This window comes from Rutidosis leptorrhynchoides, chromosome 9 (genome assembly GCF_046630445.1).
Source record: "Rutidosis leptorrhynchoides isolate AG116_Rl617_1_P2 chromosome 9, CSIRO_AGI_Rlap_v1, whole genome shotgun sequence".
Lineage (NCBI taxonomy): Eukaryota > Viridiplantae > Streptophyta > Magnoliopsida > Asterales > Asteraceae > Rutidosis > Rutidosis leptorrhynchoides.
In genome coordinates this window covers 117,199,876-117,211,631 of record NC_092341.1, presented here as the reverse complement: position 1 = coordinate 117,211,631, position 11,756 = coordinate 117,199,876, and the positions used below count along the sequence as shown (strand labels likewise).

Sequence of the window (11,756 nt, the reverse complement as noted above, 5' to 3'; positions counted from 1 at the left end):
TCACAGCCTATATTCCTTCGACGGTTCGCAATGTTCCACTTGAACAAGTATACTCACAAAATCTCAATAGAATTATATGTATGTTTTTCTCTGCATATTTTGTTCTATGTTTGTTAAGTGTTATATGTAGTGATTGTTCTCTTTAATGGGTTAACAACTCCCATTTTATATTAAACAAACATGTACTATGTGCCAAGAAGACATTAGTTGGTTCAACTACTCTTTCATTGTTTGTGGGTGATAAATAATCATTTTCTAACATATTGAGTATTTGTAAATGTAGTTGCCCCGTTACCAGATTTTGCAAAAAAGTAATGTTGGATTTATGATGTGTTTGTGAACTTTGTTAGCGTGACGATTTTGAATTCGTCTTCTATCTCATATTCGAGCTACTGGCTACGCATCACAAAAATATAACTAAGTAGAAAACTAAAACATGCTGCAAATAAGTACCAATTTACAGCTTTTTTTAGATGCATTTACATATGTGACAATGACACCACAGTAACATTACATGCAAACAACCACTTAAGTAAAACATAAGGTTAACCGTTTCATACAACAAACACGTTACAACTTAACTATTACACACAACATTTGGACACAAGAGAACGGAAAACACATGCCTTAGGTTAGTGCATTCCAGCCCCAGAAACTTTTGCCAGTACAACATCTGGAGGTGGTGATGGAAGCATAGTAAACGCTAATATTCCACTTATTGCTGCGGATATTGCTCCTACGACAAATGCTGGTAAATTTCCACCTCCAAATAATTGATCCCATGGTCCAGCTAATAACGATACAAACATCTGTAACATAAACAAAAGTTAAAAATCATACTACTTGTATGTTAATTGCATTATAAACATCAAGTTCTAAACATGGAAGGATCGTGGAAGTTTTGATAATGTCTCAAAATGGACCCTGTATTTATTATCTCATTACAGAAAAAGCTTAAATCATGAAAAAAATTATCGATGTTTGTAATAATTGGTGATAAACATATTCCTTAGTAAATAAACATATTCATTGGTATAACTTTCATTAAATAGTATATAACATAAATAAAAATATTTAAAGTCAAAGTTGTACAAGAAAAACTTAAAATTTCGAAGTGAGAGGTCTCAATGGTTATGTCTAGACGCCACATCAGCACTTCCTTTTCAGAACTAAACCCAGGACTAAACACTCCCAACAGTTATGCCTTTCTTCCATATTTTTTAATTATTTTTTATTTTTTCTAAACAATATTTATTTAAATAAAACTAAACGTTTATTAATTATCATTATTAATATTATATTATAATTATTATAATATAAATTATTATTATTATTATCATTATTAACTTTAACTATAATTAATAAATTAAATCTAATTAAATTTAAAATATAATACTCGGTATATTTTTAAAAAGAATGTGACCCAAATTGTAGCCCAAATTCCAATTTAAAGAACCCTTAATTTAATTACATCTGCTTCTCCAGCTTCTTCATTTGATTCCTCCTCTCCCACACTTCATCTTCTTCTTTCTTCTCTACTATAATCCAAATTTATGAACGCATGACAAAAAAAAAAAAAAAAAAAAAAAAAAACAAAGGAAAGGAAAAAAAAAAAAAGAAGAAGCTAAATGTCTTGTTTCTTCCGTCCACAGTTATTTTACAAAAGCACGAGCCAAGGGACGAGGTGGTGGGCGAAGGGCAGGGCAGCACCCTGAGCTAGCCGCTGCCAACGACGCCGAGGAGGGCGGTTGGCTAGGCGGGGTGCAAGACATCACCGTTAGGAGCTCTCTAATAATTTTGGGACGTAGAGAGTATATAATTATATATTATTATTATAAATTATTGAAATAATACTTAAAGTATATTGATGAAAGACTCAATTAGGTTAAAAAGGATAAAACCGACTATCTGACGGCTCTACCGATTAACCGGTCCCATGGCCACCAAGGGAGACTTAAATAAGCGAATGAGTTATTTTGAGATCAAGCAGTTTACTAAACAATTTTCAAAGTATGTTTAAGCTCAGTTCTAGCCCTAGCTCTAGCACAAGCAAGCTTGATTCAAATTGATGTTTTAACAAATTGAATTCAACTAATTTACTAGCTCAAAGTCTTTTACACTGACATAACTAATGGTAACAATGTAATGTGAAGATATACTAATCATACCTGTGGTATAACAATTGCCAAGTTAAGAACACCTAACGATAAACCTGAGTCATAAGAAGATAAGACATATGTCAAATAAAATTAAATAAATATTTAATAAGGATTAAATAGGCAAACGTTTGTATTTACTTTATGAAAATTACTGTGAAAACAATATGTAACGGGCCATAAAAAGAAAAATAAATAAATGGTGATAGTTTGATTACCTTGTCCTACTCCCGAATCATTTGAAAAAATTGATGCTAGAGCACACGGAATACTAAATGTTATCTGAAATTAATAAAATTAAATTAATGAAATTAAAATATTAAAATCTAAATTCAACGCGAGTGAAATTTGCAGTGGCATAAACTGTACACAATACTATGCCAAAATTGTTCAAAACTATTTGAAATATTCGTACACCAATAAAATTTATACATACGCTATTTATTTTATTTTATGATATTATAAAGGTTATTTTCTTCATACATCATCATATATTTCTGTTAGGGGTGTTCATCGGTTCGGTTTTTTGATTTTTCGGTTTATTCGGTTCGATTTTTTCGATTTTGAAACTTATAAAATCAAAACCAAAAACCAAACCGAAACCAAATTTAAATATCAAAACCATAACCAAAATCAAACCGAAAATCGAATTTGATTTCGGTTTGGTTTCGGTTAAAACCGAAAATCACTAAAAATAAAAATTCTGACCACCATAAACTTACATATAAATTAAGAATAACGGTTTTGAAATTAATTTAAGTATATATACGGTATATAACATGTTTATTATTTAATAAAAATGTAATAATACATCAAATATAATATAAATATATAAATATTATAATTGTAAATATGTTTTAAAATGTTATTAATTTAATAATATTTTAAAACATATTTACAATTATAATATTTATATATTTATATTATATTTGATGTATTATTACATTTTTATTAAACAATAAACATGTTATATACCGTATATACTTAAATTAATTTCAAAACCGTTATTCCTAATTTATATGTAAGTTTATGATGGTGAAGATTTTTATTTTCAGTGATTTTCGGTTTTAACCGAAACCAAGCCGAAATCAAATTCGGTTTTCGGTTTGGTTTTGGTTATGGTTTTAATATTTAAATTTGAATTCGGTTTTTAATTCGGTTTTCGGTTAACCAAATTTAAAATTTTCAAAAACAAAAACAAAACCAAAAACCGAATTACAAATTCGGTTTCAGTTTTGATCGATCAGAAAACCGTTTAAAAAATTCGGTTTGATTTTTTTTGTTTGGATTCGATTCGATATTCGGTTTATTCAGTTTGAAACTAAATGGTGCACACTCCTAATTTTTGTACATTATTGAATATTTTATTAGTTTGGTTATTAAATATGCTTAAAAATGCTATCGCAACTCTTAATAGTATATAATTTCTATGTAAGCATTGTAATTGTAATGTAATTCTATTATATAACAAATATACATATACATGTTTTTGGTCTACACAAGTAGTCTACTATATATGTATGTGCATGGTACGGGAAAAACCGAAAATACTCGAAAATTGTATCGGACCGAACCGAACTTTTTCGGTACGGTCGTCTTTAAATTTCATATTTTTCCGTCCGACAGACCGAATCCGAAAAAAAATGGGAAAGAACCGAACCGATTTGTATAAAGATATAGAGAAATAATTAAAAGAAGGGTTATTAAGTGGGTCGTGCTTGTGATATTGAGACTGGAGTCTAGAGGTCAAGATAAGTTAGTTATCTTGATTTTTTATCTAAGAATGATTTAGCCATCCAAATATTTTTTTGAACTTCTTATAAGCAATTCCGAGTGTGAAGTCAAGATAACGTAGACTGTATGTCAAGGTAAGTTGATGATTATTATATTTTCAATAGATACGTAACAACAATACCCAATCTCACAAGTGTAGGGTAAAACACACCGTATCACACACATAAACAACACAAATATAAAGACCCAAAAATGCTCTCACCCACATGCGTTCACACTACATCTAGATTTCATCCTTATTTTCGCAGGTGATCATCCTTAATTCCTGATTTTGATTCTTGATTTGTTAATCAGGTTCTGTTCTTCTTCTTGTAATTCTCTTCTAATTGTTTTCCGATATGCCTTCCCCTTTTAATCTTGATTTGTTAATCAGGTTCTGTTCTTCTTCTTGTAATTCTCTTCTAATCGTTTTCCGATATGCCTTCCCCTTTTAATCTGGATCACATCAACACAGCAAAAATCTCGACCAACGTTTTCATCACAAATTTCCCTCGAAACTTCGAATCTAAAGATCTTCGTGATCTTTGCTCTAAACATGGAAGAGTTGCCGACGTTTACATCGCTCGCAAATTGACGAAGAATGGTTGCCGATTTGGTTTTGCCAGATTTTTAAACGTCGATTCCGTTCAACCTCTGATATCGGCTTTATCCTCTATTTGGGTCGGTAATTTTCATCTATTCGCAGCCATCGCCAGAGTTGACAGATCGAATTCTAATGGCTCCAAAAATTACAAAGGTAAACATATCCCAAAACCATATCCTATACCTCCTGTTACTAAAGATGCTCCTGTTTTTTGTAACGATGGGACCTCTTACGCTTCGATACTCGGCGGTTCAAAGGTCCCTACTTCCTCTTCGCTCCCGGTAAAAAAAATACATATTGATGATGATGAATTGTTGTTGTTAGAAAACTCTGATCTCATTCTCTTTGGTAAAGCCGCAAACCCGTCTCAAATTCCTCTACTTAACCGTATTTGGAACGACGAGGGTTTTGATTCTCTGGTTGTTCAATATATGGGAGGTTCTTGGTTATGGATTGAATTTCCTAACAGTGAATCTAAGGAAAATTTTAAAAAAAATCTCCTTGTTCGAAACTCATTATCTGAACTATGCCCTTACTCAGATTCTTTCACTATTAAAGAAAGGGCTATTTGGCTCGAGATCGCTGGGTTACCTGCAAAGGCGTGGCACTATGATGCTTTTAACAAAATTGCATTTCATTTTGGTAGCGTGGTGTTTCAAGATACAGAAGTCGAGGATAAGAAAGGAAGTGGTAAGGTGTGCATTATTACCACTATTTTAGATCCCATTCATGAACGGGTTTCTGTTACGGTCCAGAAAAAACAATATACTGTACTTGTCAAGGAAGTGAATGATTGGTCACCTACCGTCTTGAAAGTATTGAATGAATCATTTTTTGAAAAATCGGCTGTGGATAAAGAGGAATATGATAATAGGTCAGATTCATCAAGTCATGGTTCTTTTGAAGATGGTGAATTCGTTCGCGATTCCTTTGAAGAGTCTAATTCTCCACAGCCGGATGCAAACGTTAACTTAAATGAATTGGTAAACGAAAACAAGTCGGATTCTCATTCGCAATCAGTTGAGCAACAGGCTCCTATAGGTGTCAATTTGAGTAACGATGAGCAATTTATTCCTCCAACCAAACCTATAAATGTTTACACTTCAGCCTCGGATAAAAATACTCAGACTTCAGAATCATTTTCGAAACCCCCTGGGTTTAATGGTAATCGTTTTACTTCTCCTAATTGCTCTTCAAATGCTGCGGTTAATGCTTCAAAGTCTCATTCTGATTCAAGTATATCGGAACGATTTGATAATTTAATCAAAGTTGGTTTGTCATTAGGTTATGATATGAATGGTTATCAAAAGGATCTCAAGTGTATGCTTGATAGGATGGGTGCATCAAATGTTATTTAATGCATATCCTTTCTATTAACATTGGTGGTGGAGCGAGATTAAAACATAAACAACTATGGATCCGTAATATTTGTAATGAGTATAAAATTGGCGTCTTAGGAATTCAAGAAACGAAGTTAACTTGCTTGGATTTTTCCGTAGCTAAGTCGTTTTGGGGGAATTTTTCGTTTAACTTGGCATGTTCGAGTGCTCGGGGTAGATCAGGTGGTCTTCTTACCATTTGGGACCCTTCTTGTTTTCGTAGAAACAGGGTTATCTCCTTAGATAATGTTTTACTCGTGGAAGGTTTTCGTTCCAATTCTCTAAACCGGTGTTATCTTGTTAATATTTATGCTCCACAGGATCGTGTCATGAAAGGTAGACTTTGGTCGTTTATTTCTGATTTCATGGCTAATAATGTAGGAGATTACTTTCTTTTTGGAGATTTTAATATTGTTAGAGCTGCTCATGAAAGACAAGGTTCTGCTTTCTGTAATCTTTCCGCTAACGATTTTAATCATTTTATTTCTTCTTATGATCTTGTGGACTTCCCTTTGGGTGCACGATCTTTTACCAGATCAAAATCCTGTGATAGTAGGGCAAAATTGGATCGTTTTCTTGTTTCGGGTGGTATTGTTGACTCGTGCCCGGATCTTGTTGGACGTGTGTTACCTAATCTTTGGTCGGATCACTGCCCGATTGTTCTCTTTAATGAGCATTATGACTACGGACCTTCGCCTTTTAAACTTTATGCCTCTTGGTTTATGATTGAGGGGTTTGAAGATGTGGTAAGGGAAGCCTGGAATGATGCTAATGTTGATGTTGATGGGTCGGTTCTTAACCCTTTTATTTTGTTCAAAAACAAGTTGAAGTTGGTTAAACAAAGGCTACGTATTTGGCACAAAACATATTCTGCTTCGTGCAATGATGTGAAAAAAAACCTGATGGCCTCTTTGGATCTTATTGATGATGATCTTGAATTAGGAGGTGACCATATTTTTTTGTCCATTCAGCGAATTAATACTCTGAAACAGATTGCGTCACTCGAAAAGCTGGACAGTTTGAATGCAGCTCAAAAATCTAAGAAATTGTGGAATCGTTTTGGTGATGAAAACTCCTCTCTTTTTCATGCTGCTATCAATCGAAAACGAAAAAAGTAATCAGTTTCTGGCATTATGTCTAACGGGGTTTGGCTTTCCTCGCCCCCGTTGGTGAAAACTGCCTTCCTTAATTTTTTTGTCAAAAAATTCAAACGCTTAAATTCTGTCAAGATCTCCGGGACCAGTAACAATATGCACACTCTTCCATCAATTTTAGCTGGTGATCTCGAGCTCCCTTTTACTGAAAAAGAAATTAGAGAAACGATTTGGGACTGTGGTGATGACAAAGAACCAGGACCTGATGGGTTTTCTTTCCGTTTTTTGAAATATTTTTGGGACATGGTTAAAGAGGACGTGTGTAATTTCGTTCATTATTTTCATGCTTCTGGTTTCATTCCTAAAGGTTGTAACTCTTCCTTTTTTACTTTAATCCCAAAAGTGGATAACCCTATTTTTGTAAAAGACTACCGACCTATTAGCCTTATCGGGATTCAATATAAATTATTGGCCAAACTCCTTGCGAACCGATTAGCGAAGGTTATCGATCATGTGGTCAGTCCGGTTCAATCTGCTTTTGTTAAAGGACGTTAAATTCTTGACGGTCCCCTTATCATAAGCGAGATTATCGATTGGTGTAAACGGAAACGAAAAAAAGCTATGCTCCTCAAAGTTGATTTTGAAAAGGCTTTTGACACGATAAGCTGGGAGTTCCTTATTTCCATGTTATCTAATTTAGGTTTCGGGCGTAGATGGATTCATTGGATCAAAGGTTGTCTAAACTCCACTTTTGCATCGATTCTTGTTAACGGTAGTCCAACTGAGGAGTTTAAAATTGGTCGTGGCCTTAGACAAGGAGACCCATTATCTCCTTTCCTTTTTATTATTTGTATGGAAGGTTTACATGTTGCTATGTTGGATGCCATTGACCATGGATTTTACAAAGGATTACAAGTGGGAAATTTGGCATCCCAGACCCTTATTTCTCATTGTTTTTTTGCAGATGACGCCCTCTTTATTGGCGAGTGGAGCGATAATAATTTAAAGAACCTAATCGATGTTCTAAAATGCTTTTACTTGGTTTCAGGTCTTCAGATTGATGTCCATAAATCTAATATTTTCGGTATCGGTATTCCCTCGCCTGAATTGGATCGTATGGCTAATATCTTTGGTTGTCAGACTGCTTCGTTCCCTTTCAGTTATTTGGGAATCCCAATTGGCGCTAACATGAGATTATTGAAAAGTTGGAAACCTATTGTAGAAAAGGTGGAAAAGCGTTTATCTAACTGGAAAGTAAAACTCCTATCATTTGGTGGTCGTTTAACTTTGATAAAATCGGTCCTTGGTACACTTGGTAACTATTTCTTTTCTATCTTCAAAGCTCCAAAAGGTATTATTAAAATTCTTGAATCTCTTCGTGCTAATTTTCTTTGGGGTAGTTCAAATGAGGATCGTAAAATTCACTGGATTCGTTGGGAAACCGTTCTTAAAAGTAAAGAAAAAGGTGGCCTTGGAGTTGTTAGCTTTGACTCTCTTAACAAAGCTCTTTTATACAATTGGCGATGGAGGTATCTTACTTGTTCCGATTGGCCATGGGTTCGTGTTGTTAAAGCAATCCACGGTGTCCAAACCGATGGTTTAAACCCTCGTGTTAAGCGTCTGGCAAATGGTCTCTGGGCAATTATAAATCCCTCAATCTTAAATCTTCATTCGTCTTTACCTTCTGTTGGTAATTGTTTGCGGATTAAAATTGGTGATGGGTGCTTGACCTCTTTTTGGCAAGATCAGTGGGTTCTAGACGCTCCTCTTAAGGTTAAATTTCCTCGTTTATATGCACTTGAATATAACAAATTTTGTATGGTTGGCGAGAGGCATTTACATGATGATTGGGTTTGGTCCTGGCGTCGTGACATTCGGGCAGGGACCGAATTACAGCAGCTGCAGGAGCTTCTTGCAGCAATAAACCAAGTTTCTTTTTCGAACCATTTGGATTCTTGGGTTGCTACTTTTACTACAACAAGTGTCTTTTCGGTTAAATTTTTTCGCAGGTTAATTGATGTTGATGCCCCAGAGATTCGAAAAACTACCTGGTACAAATGCATTCCTCCCAAAGTGAACTTTTTTATTTGGCGTGCTGAAAGGACCCGTTCATATACATTATAAACGATTCACAATAGTTGATTACATCGCGAGGTATTTGACCTCTATATGATACATATTACAAACATTGCATTCGTTTTTAAAACACAAACTTTCTTTACATCGAAAATTGACAGGCATGCATACCATTTCATAATATCCACTATCCAATTATAAATTAACTTAATAGTAATCTTTGATGAACTCAATGACTCGAATGCAACGTTCTTCGAAATATGCCATGAAATACTCCAAGTAATATCTTTAAAACAAGCAAATGCACAGCGGAAGATTTCTTTTATACCTGAGAATAAACATGCTTTAAAGTGTCAACCAAAAGGTTGGTGAGTTCATTAGTTTATCATAATCCATCATTTCCGTAATAGTAATAGACCACAAGATTTCAGTTTCTATAAATATCCGTACACTCGCAAGTGTATAAAAGTATTCTATAAGTTGTAGGCACCCGGTAACAAGCCTTAACGTTCACGTTTTACCCTCTGAAGTACACCAGATCAGGTGTGTTTAAAATAACCTCGAAGTACTAAAGCATCCCATAGTCAGGATGGGGTTTGTCAGACCCAATAGATCTATCTTTAGGATTCGCGCCTACCGTACATAGACAAGTAGTTTAATGTTACCAAGCTAAGGGTATATTTCTGGTTTAAACCCACATAGAATTAGTTTTAGTACTTGTGCCTATTTCGTAAAATATTTATAAATCAGCGCATGTATTCTCAGCCCAAAAATATATATAAAAAGGGAGCAAATGAAACTCACAATACTGTATTTTGTAGCAATTATGTTTATGACGGCACTGAACAAGTGCAGGGTTTATCTCGGATTCATGAACCTATATTAAGTATATATATTTATATGTTGGTCAATATCTGTCTAACAATTTAGGTCAAGTCGTAGTGTATCACAATCCTAATGCTCGAGACCGACATGCAAAAGTCAACAAAAGTCAACTTGACCCAAAATGACTTTCAAAATCTATACATGTTTATTATATAACTTATATATAGTAGTTTTATATATTTAAATATATTTATCAGATCTTATTATACTAAATAATACAAGTCATTTATTAATAAATAAAAATTTATATTAAAATTTATATATGATAAAAATATACTTTTATATATCTCAAGTAATAAAATTTATAAAATTCACTTAATATCATAAAAATATAGTGGTATGTATTATTAATGTAATTACATTACGTGTGGTAAAAATATCTTTGTACGCATATTTATTTGATAAAATAATATTGATAATAATAATAATGATAAAAATAATAAAATGATAGTTTCAATAAAAATATTAATTTTTAGTAATAAAGATAATTTTAGTAATAACATCAACTGATAAGAGTTATAATAATCGTTTTAATAATAATATTAAAATTAATGATAATTCAGTTGACCATATCTTTTAATCCGTTCATCGAAACCACACGATTTCTAAATGAAAAGTTATTAATTTTTTTCTTCAGCTTTTCAACGACATGCATATCATATAACTTATCTCAGTAGCATATGTATCAAATTCGTGATTTATCATAAACTATTTAACGACGAAACTAAGCATACGAACATGCATAATCATATATACTCGAGCACTAGTCAGGGATACACTATTAATATATAAAAGATAAGATATGAATGCTCACGTATCAATATTGTGATTCAATATTGCAGGAAAGTACGTAGACGCAACGAAAATGATAAACGTTAAGTTGACCTCACGAGCAATACCCTCGATCAATACCCATAACCTTCTTAGCTATAACCCATAATTTCCTTAACTATATCCCATTTGAAAACTTATTTTGAAATCGTCTGAATATAACTCCGTCGTAGTATTTTATGTATACTAATAATATCTTGAAATAGTACTAAGTAAATATATATATATATATATATATATATATATATATATATATATATATATATATATATATATATATATATATATATATATATGTAATTCGATTGAGAGAGTTTAGAGAAATATATTTTCAAGTTTATATGAAATAATGAAACCTATTGAATTCTATTTATAATAGATTTTTGAATTATTAAAGTGAATTATTAAAGTATGAATTATTAAAGTGAATTATTAAAGTATGAATTATTAAAGTGAATTATTAAAGTATGAATTATTAAAGTGAATTATTAAAGTTAAAGTAAAGTTAAAGTAAAGTAAAAGTAAAGTAAAGGTAAAGTATAGTAAAAGTATAAAACTATGTACGTATAATACGCGTATAAATATATATAAAATTAATTTAAATCATTATTTATATTTGATAAAATAAAATATAAATATCGTTATCTTTATCATACTGGTTAAGTAATGAGTTGTCAAAAGTGGTTCTAGATATTTATAAACGTTATATACGTTTTAATAATAAAATTCTTTTTAAACTAAAAACGTTTTTGTACGTTTGAAAATAAATCAAATAAATATGATAATTTTGTTTTCCAAAACTAAATATATTTAAGAATCATTTTGTTAAAAGGTTAAAATAATGGAAATCGTTATATCATAAAATGTTTTAGAAAAGTAGAATCATATATATTCATAATAGGTTTCAAGTTTTTAAATTACGGTCTGTTGGTGAAGCATGGGATAAAGTCCAAAGGTT

The 11,756-nt window shown here is 32.2% G+C and overlaps 1 protein-coding gene across 1 annotated transcript in view; it reads right to left on the bottom strand.

The window, feature by feature from the left end:
* Window positions 1–614: 614 nt before the first annotated feature.
* The window catches only part of LOC139868346 (sucrose transport protein SUC8-like), a 33,794-nt gene continuing 22,652 nt past the window's right edge, over window positions 615–11,756 (bottom strand). The window contains exons 2-4 of the mRNA XM_071856679.1: window positions 2,375–2,438; window positions 2,169–2,212; window positions 615–809 (exon numbers count right to left, since the gene is read on the bottom strand). Of these exons, the coding sequence (XP_071712780.1) occupies window positions 633–809; window positions 2,169–2,212; window positions 2,375–2,438 (285 nt within the window). The 3' untranslated portion in view covers window positions 615–632. The remainder of the gene's footprint in view (window positions 810–2,168; window positions 2,213–2,374; window positions 2,439–11,756) is intronic.